At 48.1% G+C, this 25,306-nt stretch overlaps 1 protein-coding gene across 3 annotated transcripts in view; it reads left to right on the top strand.

Annotated features, from left to right (window-relative positions):
• Window positions 1–25,306, top strand: part of LOC126543869 (uncharacterized) — a 64,455-nt gene that overhangs the window by 13,090 nt on the left and 26,059 nt on the right. Inside the window, exons 1-2 of one of the 3 annotated variants that reach the window (XM_072284887.1) lie at window positions 24,239–24,282; window positions 24,541–24,735. In XM_072284887.1, coding sequence (XP_072140988.1) covers window positions 24,254–24,282; window positions 24,541–24,735 — 224 coding nt within the window. In that variant the 5' untranslated portion in view covers window positions 24,239–24,253. Of the gene's footprint in view, window positions 1–24,238; window positions 24,283–24,540; window positions 24,736–25,306 lie in introns of those variants that run through there. The other 2 variants (XM_072284888.1, XM_055062413.2) reach the window with 2 other exon arrangements.

Here is a 25,306-nt window from a genome sequence, read left to right as displayed (position 1 = left end):
TTGCGTGTAGTCCTATGTACATGGGAAAATGGAGCGGCAAAGTATTTTTGAGCATCTTTGCTGCGCTGGGTAGGCTTCGTGGTATATTATTGGTGACTGCGATAACGACCGGCTGACGTCGTTAAGAGACAAGAAATGGGACAAGACCGTCATTATTACGCATATTGAATATATAGTTAATTCTGTTCGCTGGCCTGCTGATGGGAGCACGCGTTTTTCGCCTTCCATCCATGCGGAGCGTTAGACACATGTGTTAGACGCATGTGTTGTCCTTTATGTGGGTTCTAATCAGTACATAGTAAATGGATGGATGGATTGGGTGGGTGAATTCGATAGATTGGATGGATGGACGAATGGATGAATGAATGGTTGGATGAATGGATGGATGGACGGATTGGATGAATGGACGGATTGGATGAATGGATGGATTGGATGAATGGATGGATTGGATGAATGGATGGATTGGATGAATGGATGGATTGGATGGATAGATGGATGTTTAGATTGGACTGGATAGATTGAATGTATGGATTGGAATGTGGATGGATGGATAGATTAGGTGGCTAGATGGATGGTGTGGTAAAAATAAATGGTGGTCGATTGAGATAGTTGTCGATAGATAGATTTAGTATCCAAAAATTACTGTAGAAATACCTTTTTTTTTTACAAAGACGGGTTTGGCAAATATTAAGGAAGTGTACTGTATAGTTCCGGTTCAACTAAACGTATTTTATCTGTGGTTTAGAGAGTGTCCCCAACTCCGAGTGGTCGTTGATTTCGCGACAGCAGCTCGTGCGCGATACATGTACATGTATCGTATATCGTACATGTATATTACAATACATGTAAACGGAGAATTCGTTTTTCTCTGCAACCACAACACCAAATTTGACGGGGTTTGTTGCATTTAAAAGCAAAACTTAAAATCTAGTGACTGTTGGTTTCGAATTTTCGATTTAGGTCGTCAATTTTTTATTAAAAATTGGCAAAAAATCGCAAATTTTCAGAAAAACGAAACTATCAAGTTTACAACTCTGTAACTCAGCAAGAATAGGTGATATCGCAATTCTGTGAATTGTACCTAATAGCACATTTAAAGCGGACAAATTTGACATCTTATACATGAATCTCAGAAAATTTATTAATATGTAATTACAACTTTTGCAGAACCCTTGTAAACAACGTAACAAACTCACGTAAGATGTAAAATGACATATGAAATTTGTCCGCTTTGAATGATCTAATGGATGCCGTTTACAGAACCGCGATATCTGTTCTTGATGCAGAGCTATTAGTTTGTAAACTTCGTGCTTCTATTTTTTTCAAACTTCTGAAATTTTGTAAATCTCTTTAACAAAATTCAAGCCCTAAATCAAAATTCCGTTTCCAACAGTCACTAGAATTTATCTTTCTCTCTCAAATACAACAAATTTCATTAAAATCGGTCCAGGGGTTATCTCAGAAAAACGTTTTGCGTTTTTACATGTATTTGAATAGGCCGCGTCGGAGTTGGGCCCGAGCTAAAGCTTCCTCTTAATGTGTAGCCGTCTGTTGTGTTCCCGAGTAACCTCAAATTTGTGTACATGTTGCCGTCGATCGGCTTCAAAGTCGAACTCGGAATGGATTGCCTTAACATCTCTCTTAACACGGTTGCACCCTTTGGGGGGCGTATTTGTCCCACAACAATAATCGTCATCTGCATTGCTTGCGTTTCCTTTCTTGAAAACTCGGCGCCCGCTACTTTCCTGTCGAGAATGCTACGTCATGCCGATGACGCGCATGCCGTTCGTTACTGGGAAGTACCGGGCTCGCAGCGTTAAAGAAAGGAAATGCGGACAAGACAGATGACGTTTATTGTTGTTTGGCAAGATACGGCTCGGACGGTGTAAACATTTCTTAGAGTGCATGCCGGGCTCGCAGCGTTAAAGAAAGGAAACGCTAGCAAGACAGATGACGATTATTGTTGTGCGACAAGCTCCAAAGGGTGTAATTTGTTTAAATAGTGATATATTGATGCCGGATATGAAGTCAGGTGGGTTCGAAAATGTGTGGAAAGTGGTTGAGTTGCATATTATTCTTGCCGTCCGCGCGTTTGAGAAAAGAAAAAGTAACACTGATCTAGACTGTTGTGTCGTCGCCGACGACGAGCGGCAACCGTTAAGTGCGTTTTGAACACCGCGCGATGACGTCAACATCCCATGATGCAGCATCAACACGCGGCATAACCTGAGGAAACGGTCACTTTATTCACGACACGGAGAAGCTGCCTGCGGTATGTGACAGCAGCATTTAGAGGGGCAGTAGAGAGAAAAGTAAACATGTACTAGTAAATTACGAATCTATAGAATAATAATGAAAAGCTGCTCTTGCCGTGGGAGGGGGCTTCATATGCTGCACTAAAGAAGCACCATCGAAATACGGGTGGTTGACGCCGCCTTGAATTGAGTTGGCGCACTAGTCCGCCGTGACGTCATCGAGTTTCGCGACGTCTTCTAGCGCTTATTTACTTTTCGATTGGGCAGACATCCACAATCACTACATTTCATTCTGAAGGAGCCGAACATTGAATTTAGCAAATGCCGAGCAACGCTTAAACGGCACAACAACGGCCGGAACGCGAGAAGATACTACGATAAATCCGTGCCGTCACACTGACGTAGGTGCCGGCGAATTAAGGCGCGAAATTCGAGAAATATTAATTTAGCCTTGATTTTCCTCCTCTAATAGCCATCCTCTTACCGCGAAATTGACGAAAATGGAGTTTATGTGTATACTCTTTCAGTCTACACTGACTTATAGTGTTTCTCTTTAGTGTCTCTTTAAACAGTTATAAGTGTTTCTTTTTTTCACGTTTGTGACGTAGCGGTGAACCGGTACACGCTATACCGGTGTATGACTCGACTCGGAAAAGCGATTGCGTGTCTGAGCCCCCTCGTCCACTCCTCGAAGGGGATGTGTAATTAACCGCATGCGTGCTCTTATGCCGAATCTGCGCTTGGCGTGTTGCGCAATTACGCGCAGCTGTCGGCGAACCTTCGACTCGATAAATGTGGTTTTACTTCCAACGCGCGACGCGGCTACAAATGGCGGCAGTCCGAGAACGACGGGCGCGCCACCCAGCGTGTTTCGCGGAATCGTTGACAGACCACGCCCTTCGCCGCGACTGCTCACTCATCTTTTTCCATCGCTATCGCCTTCCCGCGCGCTGACGTGCGCATGGCTTCCGTGTAACCTTTGGTTTCTTAGTCACCATCCCGGGTGGACGCCACTGCTCGTGTTGTCACAGGCGCGGGAACGAATCTTTTCGCACCTCCTCGAGCCCATTGTCTCCTATCGTGGAACTCGCGCTGTGCAGGGGTGGCGCCGAAAGTCAAGGACCGATTAGCGTGTGCAGTCGTGGGCAGTGCGATGTGCAGCGCCGAAATTCACGTTTCAGAAACGATTACCCGTAATGCACGGATTCGAATTTGACTCGTTTGATTTGTAACGAGTGGCTTTTCCATTGAGCTTCAAGCTCACGAGGGTTGCAATGTGGGCTTGTTGGTAATGCATCTTCAAGGGGATTACGGTAGCGCGATTAAAAGACGGGACAAAAGAAGACATAGGGACACACACAGCGCTAACTTCCAACAATGTTTATTATCGAAAACCAGGTAGAACTTATACAGTCAGGCATGTGTCACAGCCACGTAAACAGATTAACAATCAGAGCGATACATTTTGTGATATGTTAAGCCATGCGCAAAAATTTCATATTTTTTTTTTTCAGAGAGAGCCAATGATGGTTTGCTGATACATGAATCGCCTAGGGTATCAATCTGCTCGGCTTTTCAATCATTACCGGTAGAAATAAGTGCGAACTCACTAGACTTATAATGGAAGCCGAGCAGATTGATGCCCTAGGGGATTCATGTATCAGCAAACCATCATTGGCTCTCTCTGAAAAAGAACTGAAAATTTTGCGCATGGCTTAACATATCACAAAATGTATCGCTCTGATTGTTAATCTGTTCACGTGGCTGTGACACATGTCTGACTGTATAAGTTCTACCTGGTTTTCGATAATAAACATTGTTGGAAGTTAGCGCTGTGTGTGTCCCTATGTCTTCTTTTGTCCCGTCTTTTAATCGCGCCCCCGTACTCCCCTTGAAGAGCTTCAAGCCTCGTTCAATACTTTTATTTAGGGACATTGGTGTTTAGCCACTACGGCCTCTCGAAGGCAATTTGGGCGTTCCCTTTCGTGTTGCTTTCAAGGGGATGTGCGACATATTTGCTTTCGTGATGGCTAAGTGGCTACGAGATCATGTGCGTATATACGTGAACACGTCGGATTTCAGTAAGCATGCCAGCTGCATGCTAGGGCTCTGCACCCTCCGCTGTAACTATAATGCCGGTGTCACACGGCCACTTTGGATCGCGATCGAGCCCAATCCGGATCGAAATTCCCACACAGCGATTGCTTCCCTTATGCACATTCAGCAATGAAGCCAATCGTGACCGAGAAATTCGATCCGGATCGGGCTCGATCGCGAGCGAAGTGACCGTGTGACACCGTTATTAACGACAGCAGTGCAACGCAATGTATATCGCTGCTGAGTTCGAGGTCGCGGGTTCGACCTGGGCCGCGACATTTCTACAGGAGGAGGGGGGGGGGGCGAAATGCAAAAAGCGCTCGTGAACTTGATATCTATAGCGGCACTCGAAAGAGTCCCAGGTGGTCAAAAAATAATGCAGCGAACCATCCATGATATCCTGTATGTCTAGCTCTTTTTCTTTCTCTCTCTCTCTCTCTATATATATATATATATATATTAACTATGTCTTTTGTAACGGCTGGCAGCTGGCCGCGCTGCACTTATAGCCCTTATAGCCAAGTGCTTGGGACCTCCGAAATCATTCGTTATACAAATTACTTCGCTGTAAAGATCGAGCGTCGCACAACTCACAGTAGAGCAGGGACAGAATTATTCCTTCGTTAAACAGGTCATTTCGTTGTAGAGGCGCTCGACCGTATAGCGTATATGTGACTGCAGTGTAGTCGGGTACAACTTAAGGAGGCAGGAGAGGCCCCGCCCAGACGACCGAAGCGCGGCATCCGATTGCCTCCGCGACTAAAGAAATAGTTCCCGCTTACCCGACTCGGCCCAGTTCGATGCGCGCGCGCTGCCGTGTTCTCCGTAGGCGGGGTCACCGGCCGTCCCGCTCGTGACGTCAGTCTGGAGTGCGCGCCCATTGGTGGAGTCTCGTGTGCATCCGCTCTTTGAGGGGGCAGATGCCGGTGCCTCCTGAAGTTGCACCCAAGTGTAGATGTATTTACGACCATGGAAAGTGCGCGTCGGAGGTTTTGTAATTGAGACGGCGGTCGGCTTGTCTCGCGATATTGGAATTCGTCTTGCGTCCATATATATATATGCGGTAGCCTCAAATGACTGATTTCTGGGCGTTATTGATTCATCTGGTGTCGATGTCTGGACAAGCGTGACGTCGGGATGTTGTCAACTGGTGCTTAGGGTGAGGCACTGCTGCTGCCTAGTAAGAGCATTTCCTAGGTATATATCAGTATATATATCAGCATATATCAATGCATAAAACGCACTGTCATTCGCAGCGTCTCTGTACGTCCGCGACGGTCGAATATGTACAAGGCGAAATAAAGAAAAGAACTGAAACGTTCATTAATGCCTCAGTGTTCTAAATTTAAGGTACGTGTAATATATATATATATATATATACATATATATATATATATATATATATATATATATATATATATATATATACATATATATATATAGCGTTTCACTAAGGACGTTCTATGACTCACTGAAGCGCTGGAAGCTTAACACTAATCCCCCTTGTAGGTTTCTGATACACCTGAGGGAGTTTTCTGTCGTCAGCAAAACAGTTGCTAAAAAATAATTATTAAATACATTTCCCTTAATTATCATCTTATTGTTTTATTTTTTTTACGAATGTACTCCCCAGGGCCAGAAATACATGTGGACAAGTTGTTTTTCTTTGATGTAGACTAGCGCTTCAGCCTTCTTGGGTTAAATAAAAGAAGGGACGTGTATAGTCAAAGCTTGCCAGGCAGGCTTACAGGAATTGTTAATACTACTCGTTAGTAAAAGCAACAAAACCAATTTACGGCCTAGGAGAACTAAGGTAAGCCAGGAAAAGACTAAAAGGTTTGTTGTCATTAGGTCATTAACTCCTTACTGATTCACATGCTAAGAATGTCATACATGCTTAATAATGTCATACATAGTAAGCGGGAGCCACTTGCTAAACGTAAACATTGATTTACGAAGCGTTATACCGTGTTGTAAATTACAAACCAAAGAAGATGTATACGCGTCATGTTGCAGAGAACGTCGCTGCTTCAACGGCAGAGCTGCTGCTGTTGTACTGCGCACATCGGCGTCCATTTTAATCTCGCATATTACTTGGTGTCACGGTTCTGAACTTTTTTTTTTTTTACGCTTTATTCTTTTATCGCATGATTGAGACGTTGAACTTGAAAGCGTCTTTGACTTGTGACGCACTTTCAGCTTTGACGCGTTCGCAGGTTCGTTGAACCTCGAGACAACTTTTTTTTTTTTTTTTGTTAAGGGGCATCGCCCCGGACATTTTCTCAGGTGCAGAATTTCTTCAAAGCTGCGTGCCGTATTTACTCGCACGTAATGAACCCTCTTTATCCATTAGTTTCTTTTTCTTCCAGTAAAGTTGACGCTAAGTGGGCCCTCTAGAGAGGGAGAGTTCATTACGCGAGAAAAAAAAATTGACAGAATTTGTTTGTCCGAGTTGGAAAATTGTAAAAGTCGTGGTGAAACACCCGAGCAACAACGAAAAAGCACTAGTGAAATGCTGAACGTGAATGGCGTCAACGAAAACGCGCGCAATCGACAGATTGCGAACGCTCGCGTCGCCACGTGTTAATTAGCATCCCCCCGCTTCAGAAGGCTGCGGTGCTATCCGACTCTTCTTCTTTTTTTTTTTTCATAGTCGACAGCGCCATACAGCCAATCGCTCTGAGATCATGCGAACTGCTCACTGAACGTCGGCGCAGGAGGTCGGGTGTGCCTTTACTGCGCGAGCTTTAAAAAGAAAAAAAAAACTGAAAGAAAGAGAGAAAAGCATAGTAATAATTCAGTGGTTATTTAGTGGTAGATGCGAGAGAAATGCGCTAGCATTACGTCGCACCTCTTTGAAGTCCAGCGCTCACCACATTGCAAAGTGTTCGCAAGATCACTCGTACACGTCCTGCCTCTTTGAGGAGGACGTGTGTATGTGTCACGCACACACACACACACACGCACGCACACACACACACGCACACACACACACACACACACACACAGGCAGTGTTCTCTCTGCATCTGTAAATCCTATGCGGATGAATGAGTGATGGCTGATGCCAAGCTCGTTGCCCCTGCATGTGAGGCCGATATTGGTCCGAGATTATTCCGTGTTGGACAGTGTTGGCACCAACATGGCCCCGCTTTCCGCGCTAGCCTTCTTTATTTTTTACCTTCCTGCCGCGTTTATTCTCGGCACTCGATATTCGGGGTTCGTTTTAACTAACTATCGAATCTTGACTCTTTCTTTTATTCTGCTTTTTTTATTATTTATTCTGCGTGTTTTTGATTCTATATGCCTTTACGTATACGCCCACTGACCCTGCAGCCGTCTGCACCACCACCGGACTGGCTCGCTTATCCTACTATTAAAGGACTAAAAAGTCCTCCTCCAGAATGGGCAACTGCACGCGTTCTAATTTACCTACATGACTTGATAAACAATGCTAGCAAGAGATGCTCAATATATGTACGCTTTCTAGCTATTTCCAAATGCGGTGTACGTATGTGCAGAGTCGTCGTAGCCAAATTTTCAACTCTACACCCACCAACAGCGCAGCGGCTTTGAGTGGCTACGGTGTTCCGCTACATTCAGAGCACCAGGTCGCGTGTTCGACTCCCGTCAGTGGCGGCCGGGTTCCGAATGGGTCGGAACTACAAAAAGAAAACACGCTGGTGTATTTGGCATTTAGCTAAAAGAACTCCAAGGTGGTCGAAATTAATTCAGAGCTATACACTACGACGCGTCTCTTAGGCGTATGCGTGCTGCTTTTTTGGGCCCTAAACTCCGCAAATCAATTGAAATAACGTTTTCGGCCTCGTTTGTATAGCGATCGTTTTCAAAAAGCAACGCCCCTCTTTTAGCGAAGGGTGCGCTGCCTATCCATTGGAGCCACTGTCGGAAGGGCAGTGGGGTATTGGCCTTCTAGCGCGTCGGTAATCCGGTTGCAACCGGTTTTACGCGCGTAAAATTGGCCGCGCGCGCGCTCGTGTGCTTGGCGGGGTTTTTCTCCCCCGCTGTGCGCTCTGTTCCCACCCTCCTGCTAACTCCTGCTGCCATTCGAGTGCTGGCGTTGATTGGTCGCGCCCGCTAACGGTATTGGAGTCGTTCGGCCAATGAGCTATCACTTTGCACGTGACGTCATGCGGGCGCGAAGGATGGCGGGGATTTCAAAAAAGGCTGCGTGGGGAGAAACTTGTGCGTCTGACTTGGAACGAAAACGGTGGGTTTGCTTTTTTTTCCCCTGCGTGTAGGATGGGAGCAGGATGTAGACGGTAGTCAAATGTTGATGGCGTCACATTATCTAGCCACCGTTAAGGACTTTGCTCACACCGGTCAATGTGTTCCATAGCCACTTTTAAAAGGCCGAATCATGTAGATCGCGGTGCGCGTTTTTCTGTTTTGGTCGTCTGTACACGCATGAGGTCGTCTAATAATACGGGCAATGGTGGAAAGCTGATCGGCTCCATGATACTCGCATGTACTCCATGATACCCGCATGTGTTCGGTAGGTGCGTAGCAGTTCCTGCTATGATGTCCTTACCGTAGTCATATAGTTGTCATACTATGGATTAATTGCACTGAATCGCCGTCGTATATCGGAGGGTGCTGCATTATTGTACGGCATATTACACTTTTGTAAGAGAACGACAGGTGTGTGCCACATCACTTCCTTTTTTCTTCGAAGGTAAGTGCGAAAAAACGTGGCCCAATTGTGAAACCTCTCTGCGAAAGTATCTTAATGTTTGTCTTGAGGATGTCTCTTAAAGCACTAAAAAGAAATAAAGGCTAGGTATTCCTGTTACGTTTGCGATACATAAACGAATTTACTGGTATTTCGGAACTCCGGGCCGATGCAATTCCTTTCCCTCCGTTCCGTTCCTCTCCTATCACCCACCGTTCACGGCCGGCAGGAGTGCCAGTCCGACGTATTCGTGTATAAACGTCATTTACTAATCCAACTCCTTGTATAAGCGTCGTTTACTAATCCAACTTAACTTCACATTCCTCATTGGTGTGCCTTTAACGTTATTCTTTCGAAGCTTGTACGTGCCACCGCTTGCCCTCACGGCGCAACGCCTCCCCGGCCCTCCTCGCGCGAGTCCGGAGATAGCGTGCCCTGCAGTTCTGTGCACAGGTGGCCAGTGTATCTCTCCCCCATTCCCCTTGCCGTCCCGCTCTCTCCGCCCATAGGCCACCCCCTGCCACGCGCCTAACGGTCGCAGCTGGCATATTTCACTCCGCCATTAGAGGTCGCACGCGTCTTCCACCCTGCCGTTTTACCCCTGGCGGTGTCCGTTATGCCCGCGCGATTCTGAAAAGGAAGGTGAGGGTGACGTGTAAGGCGAGGGGCGGGGCTTCGCCCCGCAGCCGTCATTTCCGTGCAGCGCCAGCCGTGGAGCTATTGAAGGCCGCAGCTGTTAGTTCCTCCGACCGCGGCAGCGTCGTCTTGGTGAATAGTTCTGTGCAGTGCTTACGGACGCTTTTGCGGTTCCCGTTACTAGTGAGGGGGGCAGATTCGGTTGTTAGCAGAATGGAACCGTTTGCGAGGGTGACCGCCCCGGAGGGTGAGGATTTGTTACTGTGTATATAGTACTCCGACAGGAGGTGGCCTTAGCGCTTTTGCGTTCTGTGTAGTTTTGTGTGCTGATGTTGAGTTGCATCACGGCGTTTCCCTTACTGCTGATCGCGTTCCCGTGCTGATACAGTTAAGTTTGTAATGGAATTTTTGGAATCTTCGAATGAATCCCGACTGTGTAGTGTGGATGAATCTATATAACGTTCGCACAATTACACATCTGCGTAGTCAATCTAGTTGAAATATCGCTTCAAAATAATTGCGCATCACGCAGAAAGACGTTCGAAAGCAAGGAACTCCAGCAGAAAAAGTCTCCTATATATGTTCTCAAAACATTAGCAACTTTCGCAACCTTAGCGATTGGTATCTTATCGCAATTATCTCTGAAACTTTCGGTGCGCTGCGGTCCTGCGACATCTAGATATCAGGGGGTGGGGGGAGTATTCTGGAAGAGTACCCCTAGTTGACTGTCCATTTCGACCGGCGCTGATTGGCCGGGGCCGCTTGTATCCTCCTCGCTCGCACCGTTCCATCCAATCAGCAGCGGCCGAAATCGACAGTCCACTAGGTGGACTCTTAGAGAATACCCCTCCATACTTCCCTGCGCACAAGTTGGTTAATTTGAACAGTTCTTGTAACGTACGTGCTGCGCAAAATCCAGCACGACGAGAAGAACGTCGATGACGCCGTGGCTGACGTCATTGGTATTGTCGTGACCTCATGACACCGATTCGGACAGTGCGCGGGGATCTGCGCAATTTCATTTTTTTTTCTGGCGATTATCGTGTCCAGACCTTCACTTCAAGGGACAAAACGAAAAATGACAAGGCGAAAATGTCATGTCGGTAGCCTTTCAAAGAGGGTCTCGCACCCACAGTATTTAGCAGTGCATTGCCAAATGTGATGGAGCAACTCATTTCAAGGTTGATGCTCTCTGAGACTATTTAGACAACGTCCCGTTTGTCCGACGCATTCGTTTACCACACGACAATGGGACGATCGACGTGGGCACCTGTATCACGTCCGACATGTTTATTGCCCTGTCTGACGTGACATTTGCTTTTCTTTATGCTTATCTGCCAGTATTGTATTTACCGCAAGGGCAGAAATATTACCCGTCCCATCCTTCTTTTTTTTTTCTTATTTTTCTTTTTGCGGAACGACGTATACATCAATGCCGTACCAGAACCCACATCCCCCCCCCCCCCTCCCGGCCTCGTTTTTTTTTTTTTTAGCTCTTGCGTGATTTTGTCAAGGCAGATGATGACCGCAGGCGACCCGCCGCTGTGCCTAATAAGTTGACTGTGGCCTTCTGCACCTGAAAGCACGCGGTCACGGGTTCGATCTCAATCGGCATGGCCGCGTTCTGATCGAAACATAACGGGGGAAAAAAAAGAAAAAAGATGAGGCATATACCACGCACATTTGGACATCTATGGGAAGTAAAGCCTTCGTGAATGTGTTAAATGGAAATCTGTGCATTTCATTCCTCACGTACCCGTGTGCTATGCGCAATACTGAGACACGCGGCGACATTCTCAAACGACTATAGTTGGCCTTGGCACGACATAGAAATGTATGCGTGCGACTGTGGCCTGTACTATATAGCTAAAGCATCAGGCTGCTGTGCCGGGGGACCCGAGGTTCGATCCCATCATCGGGCACCTAATGCGAGATTTTCTGTTTTAAGTGCGAGCTATACTGCAAGATAGCAACATGCACTCGCCAACCACGGTCACGGAAACCCGGGGGAGGTTCACAAAAGGAACCTTTGGTTTGAAAACGCTCGTGTACTTGATCTATAGGTGCACGTTAAACGTTCCGCCCCCCCCCCCCCCCCCCCTTCAAGCGGTCGAAATTGATTTGGAGCTCTCGAAACCAGGTCAGTCCGGTTCACGTGGTTTATATATATACGAAAGGGGAAAATTTTCATCCACCTGATTGTGGCACTAAACTACAAAGGGGTTTCTCAGAAAGAACGCCTCGCATTTTGGGAAACATTCGTCCTCGTGGTCCGGGACCAAGAAAAAAAAAGAACAGTATACCAAAAAATGTGAGTCACGAATTTATCTCTTCGTTTGGCGAACTTGTGCGCTCAAATCACAACGATAGCGGCGTGGACAAGCGCCGAAATCTGATCTGCGGGTCAAGTGGGTCCGGCTGTTCATGTACGCGACCCGTCGTACATTCCGGCGTGACAGATGGTGTCCCTCAGATGGCGGGAATTTATCGTTTCGGGTGACCGCCCGGGTCACACATGTGCAGCCTGCCGAGGTTTGCCGGAGTGTCCAAAATGAGTCCAACGCTTTTTTTTTTCTTTCTTTTTTTTTTAACCGTAAGTGGCGAACGTTCGGGGACATAGTTACCTTTATAACTATAGTACAGCTTAGCTTAAAGGATGAACGGACACAAAAACAGGTAAAACAGACACGGACGGACGCTACTATAACAACTGCCTAAATGCAAGGTGCATTTGCATGTACCTTGCATGTACACCGCAAAATCGTGGACAACGTAGCCTTTAATCCTGGAAGAAAGACGCGACGTTGTGCAGCAATCTGTAGGTTGCATTCTCTCTCTCGTCTGGACCGCTATACATGTGACACCAACAGAACACGATACAACAAGGACTGAAAACTGAGCCTGTTGGTATACATGTATCTGTACGAGATCGTTTGTGAACAGAGCGATAAGCCGGGGCAATATTAAAATATATATATATATATATACGCGAGTGGAGTTGTCGCTCTCGTAACGTGTAACCTTGTCCCGACCTTTCGCGCTGTTTCGCAAGTATGCTCGTGGCTATAAGCGTCAGTCATCGTAACCCTAATCGTATGTTTATGTCCACTGCCGGTATACAAAAGCCTCTCCCAGCGATCTTGCGTCAGCTGAATGCATGCTATAGCATATGCCTGCAAATTTCCCGATTTCATTTCACCATACTGTCCAGTTCTCTGCCGCGCCCGACTGCGCTTCCATTCCTTTGGCACCCATTTGGTAAACCCTGATAGACCACTGGTTATCGGGTTTGTGCATAACACGACTTGCCCGCCTACATTTGTCCCTCTTAATCTGAACTATATACAGGCTGTGTTCCGTGACAGAAGCCTGGCATTGACACATTGGGGCATGGGTTGAGGGGGAAACTCTGGCATCGCTATAGGGTAGGGGAGGGTTTCTCTGCCTCCTCGGGAAGGTTGGGGGGGAGGGGAGGGGGAGGCGGTTGCTCGGGCCCCCGTAGTTGCCGACTACGGTGGATTGACCGCGCCACTTACGCGAGGCAACCTGGTTACGTGCCTTTATCGGCGGCTAGCGTTCACTGAACATTGTGATGCGTCGTAAATCACGCGTATTGACAAAAAAAAAAAAAAAGGAAGAAGAAAATCGCAGCTAATTGTTTTAGATATACAAGACCGTACAGAGATGATTACTCCGTTGTATGCATGTAGCACTGCTGTACATTATATATTACGGGCACGAACCGACCAGAAAGCGGTATAGCTGTAAAATGAAATTATATTCTGCGGCTTTTACTTGCCGAAACCGTGATTATCCAGCACACGTAACAGTGGGGGGAGACCACGGATTAATTTTCACCGCCTGGGGTTCTTTAACGTGCATGCACCCAACGTCAGGGGCATACACGGGTGTTCTTCTTTTTCTTTTTTGCATTTGTCTCCCGTCTGTATATGCGACCGCGAGTCGGACCCACGACCTCGCGCTTAGCGCAGTGCCATAAGCCGCTAGGACACCGCGGCAGCTGTTGCCGTCGCTGTAACAGCATGCTACTTCAGTGTGACGTCACGGGACCGATGTACGAGGATATTCCTCGAGTGAATCATTCGTAGAAGGCGTTTCTTGCTGAACCAGCTGGATGTTGGTGTCTTTTGTAACGCCGCGAGCGTAATGTACACCGGCTCCGAACTTCGCAGCACGCTGTGCACGCGGAGTTCCTGAGCGGTGTTCAAGCTCCGACTCCGAAACTAACCCCCGTATTGAGAAATGTGTCTTAACTTGGAGCCCACGCTTGACTTGATTTGTACGACGCCTGTCGTAAACGCGCCAACGGAAACGCTATGAGCGTCCTGGGCACGTTCACGCGAGGCGTCATTTATATCAAGTCAAGCATGGGTTTCGCGTGCAGATGCATTTCTGAATATGGGGGTAAGTCGGAGCCTCGCTCGCTGATAATGACGTGTTGCAAGCAGCTTTCGCGTTGAAGGACGCGCTGGTGCTGCTTTCGCCATAGCGAAGGAAAAACACAACGGAAAGGAAGTTCTGTGCGCAAATCACGCGTCCCTTATATTAACCTTCCTGGTACAACCTATGGACCCAAACGTTGAGCGAAAGCCGCTAGCTGGTTTAAACAACTTTCCTGTCTTCCTTTCTTTCTTTCGTGTTACCTGTGGCTGTGCTCTGTAGCTGTGCTTGGCGCTTTGCTGCCGAGCACGTTCTCTGGGATTCGCTACCCGACTACATATTCTGATAACGAAGGGTGGATGCAAAATCGCTTATGTGTACTCGTAGGTCGCATAGCCTAGTACGTAGATCGGGGTACTCCCTCACGGGTACACTCGCTCGTTCCAAATTGGGAGTAAGTGATTGCGGGCGAGTTTGAATAGGCGAGACTACGAACCTGAGAGATTGCGAGGCCTGAATAAAAATAAATAAATAAATAAATAAAAGAATGTTTAGTGTTAGTGAGTGTTCGCTTATACTTTCGACCTATCTGTGTCCTCTGTACCGGAGCACGTTAACCCCGCGCGCTCAAAGTTAGCAATACAGTTGAAACTCGAATTCGCGAAGGGATGGCCACGCTCGAATTATTTCGCTAAATCGGGAAGTTCGTAAAACAGAGAAAGGAATTTCTCGGCCCCTCGAAATCTAAAATTGTAACGTGGCGACACGCGAAGGCTACCGCGGCATTGTATTTGTCGCTAATCCACCCATCTGTCGCATAAACCATGAAATAACGAAAGCAACCATCGCCACCCCTAGCGAGGCGGTGTCGAACGGGCTGTTGCGTGCAAGGGCGCGGCGTGTAGCCTCGTCAAAATAAAGCTACGGATGTGACCATGGCGCTTTTATATGTTTTAACGCGACAGCTTTATAGCGCACGCTCGAAGAAGAACCCATCTGCGTCAGAATTAGAAATAACCACTTTTTTTTTACTCATTTATTTCAGCAAAAACTTCGTTAAATCGAGTTCGGCCAAGTTTGTTTCGTTGATTCGGGTCGATGATAACATTGAGCCCTATATGGGTACCTGCCGGGGCATGCAAATTTCTTCGTTACATCGGGAACTTCCTGAAATCGGGCTTCGTTAGATCGAGTTTCACACTCGATCTACAACTCGATCTACTCTACACTCGATCTACCCTCTACACTTCGTTTGTTTTCCTCGTAGACTATATACCGTCTGCAGCGTTCGGTACGTTAAGCCCTATAATCAAGTTATATATTTGCGCAGGCGCATTGTTGTGCAAGTGCCGCTGCGCCGAATCCCCATAACGTTCTTTGCGAGGGAGGGAAGGAAGGAGAGAGAGAGAGAGAGCCGACACGTGATGCGTAACAGGTCGGCGGCGCGAGCCACTTGTTGCGTCGAGCGCGTCCGCCGGCCGCCCTGGATCGTCGCGCAGATGCGGCTGTTGTCAGAGCCTGGCGCTGCGGGCCGTCCTCCTCTATTTATGACGCCGTGCTGCTGCTGCTGCTGCTGCTGCTGCTGCTGCTTGTTCAGCCGCGCTTTTGTTTCTGCTTTGTATATCTGCGCCCCACGCGCCTCCCGCCCTCCCCCACTTCGGCGTCCGCTTTCCTTCTCTCTTGTCTCTGGCTACATCGCTAATCCGACGACGTCTGGCGGGCGAGCGTAGGTCGCCGTCAACTGGTTACATCGCTATAGGCGTCGTGTTTTGCCCGTCTCCGCTATGTTTGCCCAGACATGCTAGCAATGCGGGCCTGGGTGTCTTGGGGGGGGGGGGGGGGGGGGGCGAGTAGATTCAGCGACAGCGATTTGGTCACCCCCCCCCCTCTTCGGCTAGATGGGAGAGAGACGAGTAGAGGGGAGGGGGAAGGGGATCGTAACGAGGGTTGTTTCTGTGACGACCGGAGCGACACGTTTATATTGGAAGTGCAATGATCTGCAGAGTGTGGCATCGCGAAGATGCGACGTAACTGCGTGCCCTCAGTTTTTGAATGGACGCTGCATGCAGTTTGGGAACGTGAATCGTCAGCTGATCGTGAGCGCGATCACGTGATTGCCACGTTCCCCGTGACCCCCCGCTCGAGAGCGTCGTCAGTGTCCAAGTCTCATTGGCTGCTGCCTTGGCTTGTCTTCCGATGAAGAAGGCAAGTGCCCTCATCCAAGGGCGAGAAACCTTTTTCAATTCCGGACTGAGGCGCACCTCGCTTGGTCGTCGGCATATATATATATATATATATATATATATATATATATAGGCGGCCTTTTCTCCGCTGCTGGTTCAGCGCCGCCACATTCTTTACAAACGCTCAGATTCGCTCACTGCGCGCGTGTATACCAACACTTTCTCGCGGTTCGCGAACGATCTTAACGGCATGCGAAACCTTCTCGAGTGCATTCCGGTTACTGAAAAATTGGATTTCCGTCACTGGTCGTTTCGGAGCCTTAAGGCGTCCGGCTAAGATTTTTCGTCTCTTTTCTTCACAATTTCGAAAAAAAAAAAAACGGGGCAGTGAACAAGACTGGCAGAGAGGGTGCCGACGAAATCCGGTGGCTGACGGCCTCCTTTGATTGCAGCAGCTCGGTAAAAGGCCACGAGAAAAAAAAAACACACACAAGAAAAGTAGTATAGGGTCCGAGGGAAGGGAAAGGGCGTTGTTATACAGCGTAGAGATTGTGCAACTTAATGTCGCAATGAAGTTGCAGCAGGCTGATCTATGTTTGCTATCTCTCTCTCGCTCTCTCTCACATCATAGGCTCGTTTCGTGCGACTACAGCCCCCGTATAACATCCATTTCTCCGTCCATCTTCGGCGGCGCCGTCCTGAGCACTGTTCAGTTCCACCGTGTTTACACTTCTCGAGTCGATCAGAGGCAAGGAGGAGGAGGAGGAGGAGGAAAAAACTTTATTTTGCAAAGGAATTTGGGACCTCCCAGGCCCCCTGGGTCCCTGCACGACCCCACTGCACTCAAACGTTCATGTTTAACATGTCCATGACGGTGGCAGCCCAGCTGGTGGCGATCTCCTGCCTTACCGGGTCCGTGAATCGTAGATCTCCCAGTCCTCCCACGTTTGGAGTGGTACGGGCCCGCTGGGGGGACGAGAAGCCAAAAAGACGGCGACATTGGACAGCCTGGCGAAATGGGAAAAATGTCCCAAATATGTAACCAGCCGCGCTGTCCGTTTCTTTGTCGTCGCTGTATATACGAACTGCCGGGTCCCGAAATTGTGTACAACGTTGTATCACACTTTTGTGTCGCGAAACATTATTTATTTATCTCGCGGAGGGCGTCGCACATGTGAACCACGTGTGCCGACGAACGTGCGGTATGACACGTTTTCATCGACCAGCGGCCGCATCACAGCGTGCGCGACCGAGAACATAGTGCACGTCGCTCTGCGTATACTGAAAGCGCAAAAGTGCACATATATGATGCGTGATTCGACGTGTCCTTACACCTTACGCCCACCAGTTGTATTTTCATCCTATGAACAAGGGGTTGTTTGGTACATAAGTGTCGCAGAAAAAAAAAAGAAACAGCAGCAGCAGGGAACGCTTGCAGTGAGTCTTCTGTAGCCGCACTACTTGCGTATAGTTAGGATGGAAAACTGGGCGTGTCGTTTTAGCGAATTCCCGAGGTGAAAGCCACGCAGACGACGACGACGCACATTAGAGAGCTTTAGATTAGGGGACGCAAGCGGCTTGCTAAAGCTCTCTATTGTGTGTAGTATCTATCTTACGTGTGTGTGTGGATGTCCATACGCGCCTTTCATCTCAGAATGTGCGTAGCTTCGGAAACATTGCCTGTTAAGCGTGAAACGGAACTTGATGTTGAAGGGAATAGCGCGAAGTCTGATCAGCCACGCGTGAAGTACCCGTAGGAGACAATTTTTTTTACCGGTTTCCGCGGGGCGTTTCAGGCGTCCGCGTGCGTTGCGAGTAGTATCACCTTTTACGCTCCCGTTATCTCCGAGTGCCCATTGTTTTCGCCTTCCCTCTCCACGGGCCTTTTGTCTCGCCTTGTTTGCACTCGAGAGAGGAGGAGAGAGAGTGTGTGTGTGCGCGCGAGATAGAGCGATTGCGCTGTCTTGGAAGGAAACTTTGCTCTCGAGCGCTGCTTCTCCGTTCCCATTGTTTCAACGGTCGCTCACGTCTCGCCCGCTGTGTGTCGCAGACTGGAGGAAACACGGTCGTTTGGGGCCGAGTGCGAGGGGACGTGCGGCGGCTTTTGCGGGAGACGCGACGCGACTGTCCAGTGTTTGCTCAGCTTGCTGCAGAAAGGAAAGAGAGGGAAAAGGCGAGCGCTTTGATCCACTCGCGCAGGAAGGAGAAGCGACTGTTTTGAAGCCGAGTCACGAAAAGAATTTGCAGGATGCCTTAAGCTTCGCCTTTGTAAGAGTGGAGCGTGACATATAGCATTCAAAGATCCCTGACTGTTTCTCACGCTTCCCGGCAACTGCAGATTATGTAGCCGTAATGCTTACCGGCAAACGCTGGCGGGGAACGTTATGCATGAAGGGGGGGGGGGGGGGGGGGCGAGCTTTCTGGTATAAACGCGCCCTCTTGCGTGGGCCGATCGCGGAGGTAGTTAACAGACACGTCCCCAATAAAGGACATTACATCATTTTCGGGAGTCTGTTGTTGTTTCCCACTTGTAATATCTCAGTCTGAGAAGATTTAACTTAAAAGGCATGCTCTGTCGGTGTTTTGTTTCGTGACATTTATTTGTGGGCTGTCATTCTCAAAATTTCGAGGAAGTATAACTTTGTCAAGACCTGGTACGGGCAACTTTAGTGATATAATGGGATGGCCATATAACCGGCCTATACCGCATATCCATATAACAAGGCGTGGAATGTACATATAGCTAAATATATATACGGCAATTTTCGCTCGCGGGACGCCAGACGCCGGCATTGGATTTTCTGCGACACGGAGGGCCTTTGACGCTATCGCGTTAGTAGAGAGTTTTAGATCTGGGGGACGCTTGCGTCGTCCCAATCTAAAACTCCCTAATATATACCATGTGCCCCACGTAAATTGCGCCAAAATTTAAAACTGTCCAAGCTCCACTTAGGTGGCTATAGAACCAAGGTAAATTTGTTTGCCGTTGCTAGGAGCAACGGCAAACACTAGTCCCTAGTCTAGTGGCACTTTTGCGTATTTCGCAGACTTTCGAACAGGTATGGGGAAAAAGAAAGAAAAGCTTATGTTGCACCCATTGAAAGCTGGATCGGGAATCTTTCAGGATGATCTGAAATTTTCCTATTGACACTCTTGCTCTGAATGTAATATATGAAGAAGTTGATTAATTAATAATATCACGTAATTAGACGAAATTAGCCAGACTTGGCCGAAGCGACGGCAAGCAACGCTATACGGTACCTCGGTTCTGTCCGACTACGTGACGTGGCATTCGTACGCATAAATTTAAGATTTTTTTGCAAAAGTTGCACGTGTGACACCCCGCGCTCATCGAGGAAAGGCTCGTGGGAAATAGGCGCTCGTCGCGTATGTATATACGTGAGAGGCAAAAAAGCGGCGATTTCCAGCCGTCCGTGCAGCGTGCGTTGGACACGGAGGTAGGAGAGAGAGCTGGCAGGTCGCAATTGCGCAACTAAATCGCAGCCAAGAACAAAAAAAAAAAAAAAAAAAGTTTGGCCCACTACGTGGTCGCGCCGCGGTGTGTTTTATCGTTTTCCGCCGCCGCTCCCGGTGCGCGCTCTTCCTACACTCGAAAAATAGATTGCACCCTTTGGGGGGTATATCAGCCACGCAACAACAATCGTCATCTGCCTTGCTTGCGTTTCCTTTCTTGAAAACTCGGCGCTGGCTACTTTCCTGTCGAGAATGCTGCGTCACAGTGATAACGCGCATGCCGTTCGTGACTGGGAAGTACCGGGCTCATCGCGTTAAAGAAAGGAAATGCGGACAAGACAGATGACGATCATCGTTGTGTGCCAAAGGGTGTAATTTTGCTTAAGAGTGTAGAAGACGACTAACAGTTGCACCCTTTGGGGCGTATATTTGCCACACAACGATAATCGTCATCTGTCTTGTCCGCATTTCCTTTCTTTAACGCGGCGAGCCCGGTACCTCCCAGTAACGAACGACATGCGCGTAACGAGCGTAGCGTTTGCGCATGCGCCTAACATGAACGTAACGAACGTAGCGTTTTCAAGAAAGGAAATGCGGGCAAGACAGACGACGATTATCATTGTGTGGCAGATATACACTCCAAAGGGTGTAAACTTTTCTTGGAGTGTAGTTTGCTGCGAAGTTAACGAAAATGGAGCTTTGAAAAGTTACACACGCTTTGTCACTCTGGCGTGATTTGGGGTTTCTCTTTAACAGGTGTGCCATAGCAGGGAAGAGCGCGCGTTCATGATGCAGTTGGGTTAGTCTGCCAGCTCCATGCAGCCCGTGCCTGCTTTCGCTGGGCGGCCGTGTCGCGTCGTCATTCGCAGTTTCACTCTCTCGCCGCGCCCTTCCTCTCGCAAAAAAAGAAACAAAAATATTAATCTATGTGGAACTGCATCTCAACAGAAAGTCAATAGAAGCCCAAACCGAATTCTACAACGACGTTTCTAAAAGTCAAAGTCCATTTCTGATTGTTGAAATAGGTTTTGTTGTCTCCGCACAACACTCGGGCTGAATAATTTTGAGCACCTCTTTTGTTTCTGTTTTATTTTGGACGTGCAACCGCAAGCCCGATGCGCGAGCGCGTTTGCACTGTTCGGCGGGAAAGAACGCCGATGCGCGAACAAACGCGACTGAAACTTTATTTCACACTGTAACCTGGAATAATCCACCCATTCTTGGGAATAATGCACCCCATTCATGGTCAGTCCTCCGTGAAGTGTATGACAGCCACATTTTCACTGAACAACGACAACCACTACAACAGCGACACTGTAGCGGAAGGTTAAATTTATTTTGAAAGGATCGCCATATGTATTATAGCTTCTTGTCACGAGAGCAACGCAACAAAAACGAGGCACGTGTTGTCACAGGTTGGCACGTGACAAAAAGGACGCATGCATCGCTGCGTGCATTGTGTCGCCTTTACTGTGGCCTGTGTTTTCGCACGTGCTATTTCTGCTTAAAAAAAAAAAAAAAAAACATTGCCGTACCGCTCATGTTACACAACTATCCCGTCGAGCGGCTAAGTCGCAGGAGGTGAGCACAAGTATTAAAAAACACAATTGGAAGGCATTTAAAGACAAATTTCTTCACCCGCACCAGCGATGAATGGAAGTGCCCCGACTGTGACAGGGGTATGACTCATTCGTTCATGGCGATGTAGGGAATGCCGAACGACCATACCTCGCTCGCCATATTTAATATTTCTGTTTGTGTACTTGATTTTAGTTGTAAGCCGCTCATATAACCTTTTGCGACCCTGACCGCTAGTGTTTTCTTTCGTTGTGTTGCTCTTGCGACAAAACTTGTGTTCTTTTCAAGTACAGCCTTCATTTGAGAGTCGGCGCTCTGGTGTGTTTAGGATGGAGGATATTTGGGCGTGTTGGTTTTGCATCTTGACGCGAGAGGCGCGCGAACGAGGACAGTGGCGTCGTCGTTACCCGAAGATGTTTCAAGTTGACCCAGGTCCGTTACGTCGCTCTGCGCACGAATAATGTGCGAGTCGCGCTAGAATGACGCGGATTCCGCGGCGACGGAAGTGCGGCGATTTTGGTTGAACGAACACACGCGTTCCACCCCCTCCCTCCTTCAGCCACGGGGGAGAAGCCCGCTCCGCGCCTCCTTTGTTTGACCTGGCTCTGTTCGCTGCTCGAGATAAACCGGCGCGCCCAACCTTGGGTCTCTTGGAGCATCACTTGTGCGCGTCCCCCATTGTTTCAACGGTCGTCTCACTCGAGTGAGTGAGAGAGAGAACAAGCTTTATCGAGCTCGCTCGCGCTGGGAGCTCCAGCAGATGGTCGCACTTGTCTCGGTGCGCAGCTAAAGGCCAACGTCCGCGCTTCGATCACGCTGCGTGACTTCTGCGTGAAAGCGAGTCCTTCGTCTGCTGTAATCTCTCGAACGATCGTTGTTGCAGATAGTAAAACACACTTGGCCGAAAATAAGCCCTAAAAAGAAAAAAATGAGTTTATTTCAAGCTGTGGAAAGCAGACTTTCTGCCACGGGTTCACTGCGCCAATGAAATACATTATCCGGGTAATATAAAGCCTCGAGATTAGCGCTGAACAGGGGTTTTCCGAGTTAACTGGAATATATAAAAGAAAAAAAATAAGGAAGTGGTGCATCAAACAGGCAGTTAATTAATAACGTAACGTTGCCACGGCTCACGCTTTTCGAAATTCCCGCGCTGGAATTGATCTCGCCCGGCGTGTGACGTCAAGGCAACAAACGTCGCTTTTCTACTTGCCGGTCTCCGACATCGAAATTTGATTTATGGCCTAATATCTCGGAGGAATTGTAGGACTCAACGAAGTGACAATTGGGGCTGCCTGGTAGGTGAAAAAAACAAACAAACAAACAAACAAACCAAAAAAGGCAGCGCATTTCAGCAACAGGACAGGTTTGTCGTCTGCTCTGCGCCTCGTCGAAGATCGCCGTGTTGTTTCCTCGCATTCGCATATCAACGTTCCCTCTGCGACTTGCGATATCCGCAACGTCGCTTCTTACATTGTTATCGTTGCCAGTCGTCCGTCCGTGGTCGACTGGGAACGAGCGACTTGTGACGTCGTGCAGCCTGACGCGGCGCTGTTAGGGCGTGCCTCGTTTCGCGTATTGGCGGATCACTCCTGCAGCAAAGCGCACCTGTGGTCGCCAAATGGCATTTGCTTTGAGAAGCGTGCGTGGCATTTGCGAAGTCATCTGCCATTGCGTATTTGCTGTGATAATCGGCGATAAAGATTTATCCCACGACATATCTTCAATGTGCGTGGGCTCTGTGACGTCAGCTCAAGTCGGGTGTTGACGTCACAGAGAAGTGTGTTGCGTAGAATTGACCCCCTCTGCCAAAGGCCGGCTGACAAGCATTGTGATGGATTAGTATAGTAGAAATTAGAGCTAGTTGGTAACTGGTCGCCTTGAAAAGGGCAGGGCCGGTGTAGGCAGCACGCACACAGAATACAACGCAGAGAAGGCTCTCTCTTCTGTGCTGTTTATTTGTGCTCACCCCCCCCCCACCCCACCTCCATTAACACACACAAACGCATGCATTCTCCTTTGAAGGCTGATGGATGTAGCTCCTAAGCATAAGGTTAGAGGTAGCATGCTTGAGACGGTATTTACTAGTAATCTGCAGCTAGATCTGTTGGTTTTCCCCTGCTCGAAAGTTAGTCCTTGGAATTCACGACTGATGACACATCGAGGGTGAAAAAACCATTCTATTGACATGCCTGACTTGATTTAGATTAGAACAATTATGGTATTGTCTTGTAACATTAGAGCCGTCTGCAAAGAAACACCCTACTGAAACTTTCATTGCGTGCTTCTTTGTGGAGGGTAACTGTGGCGTCTGCATACATGTGCTGGTATGGTGGACAGAACACGCGGGGGGGGGGGGGGGGGGGGGGGGTTGGAGCACGGTTGTTGGCAGAATAATGGCAAATGGCGTGTGGGTTTGTGCTGCAATGCTGTAATTACTTCAGCAGTGGCTGCATGGCTGTGTAAGGACTGCAGAATGGCACACAGCGCCCAAAGGAGCGAGCTCGCGCAAGTGTTCACTGCCAATCAAAAAGTGTTCATTCGCGGATCCAGAATAGCAAAGAATGCGCGCATGCATCACCGCATGTCAAACACGTAAGCAACGAAAGCAGCACCATATATTGAAGAGAATCGTGCGGAGCTAGCACAATGCATGCACGACCACAGGTAAACTTGAGTAACCGCTGAGAGCGGGGCTAGAGATGAAATTGGTAGAGGAGACAATGGCGCACTCCATCTTCAAGTGATTCATTTGCTTCTGTAGTGCCCAGCTTTGACACTTGCAAAGACGGCCTCCCTCCACAACAGGGGAATCGATTGGCATGTCTTGTTGGCCAGACGGCATGCCGCTGCCCTCTGTGTGGGTAGGTCTGGATTTTTCTGCGTAGCCAAACCTCCTCCACTGTTAGTTGCGGCTTTGGCGCGGCGAGTTCCTGGCATGTTAAAGAACAGGCTAAGTGGTGAAAAGTAATTTGGAGTCCTCTCACTATGGCGTGCTTCATAATCAGATCGAGGTTTTGCCGTCTAAAACCCACAATTCCATTTTAATTAAGTATTGTCAACTGGCCTGGCAAATAGCCGTCTTAGTTGCCAGCTTCTGCTTTTTTTTTTCTTTTCATTTCTTTTTTGCTGCAACCTGTTCTTCGTGAAGACAGGAAAACATTTAATGTTCTTCCTTTGTGGGAACGTCCTTTCTCACCTTGGGACCTTCTTGACTTTGTGCAGGCACATCGTCATGTCTGAATACTGTCTCCAACCGTGCAGCACGAACCGGAACATCATGTTCGTCAAGACGAGGGAGCCCATCGCGGACGACGTATTCAGCCCTGCGTCGTCGCCCAAGCGACTCTGCCTTGACATCGAGTCCCGAACTTCCTGTGATGACGTGGACAAGATAGCTCGCATCATCCTGACACCCACGTGAGCCCTTGCTATTTTCCGAGCCGCCTGAGGTTTTGAGTATTGTAGTACACAGTATGTATATCTTTTTCTTAGTTTGGAAGGAGATGCTAAAGGGAAACACCAGACTGGTTTAGCCTGAAAAAGGTGTTCTTTCAAAACTCCTTAGTTAATTTCGCTGTAGGTTCACCAGTAAGAGAGAAAGGGAAGGCCGAAGTTAAATTTAAAAATATTTTCCGCTGGAACTTCAGTTTCGATACTTCAGTGTGACATGATAGATTTTAGGGTATTTTCCTCTATCTTGTACATGTTACGGTGCAGTAAATGTTCTTGAAACTTGCCAAGTTTAGTATTTCATTTCATCAGACTACAATATAGTTAATCTTTACTAATACAACATAGTTAACCTTTACTGATATACCATCAACTAGGCCTTAACGCATGCTTTCGAAATTCTTCATGTCACAGCAAGCTGATGTGGGAACCTTGAGGCAGTGTCACTACCCGTGTCTGTCTTCGTGCCTTTTCTGGCTCATTATAGCGTGTCTCACTCTAAGACTGTGACTTTAGGTATTGTAGAAGTGTAACTTGC

Source organism: Dermacentor andersoni, chromosome 10 (assembly GCF_023375885.2).
Source record: "Dermacentor andersoni chromosome 10, qqDerAnde1_hic_scaffold, whole genome shotgun sequence".
Lineage (NCBI taxonomy): Eukaryota > Metazoa > Arthropoda > Arachnida > Ixodida > Ixodidae > Dermacentor > Dermacentor andersoni.
Note: the sequence above shows the minus strand (reverse complement) of the source record. Positions and strands in the feature narration are given on the sequence as shown.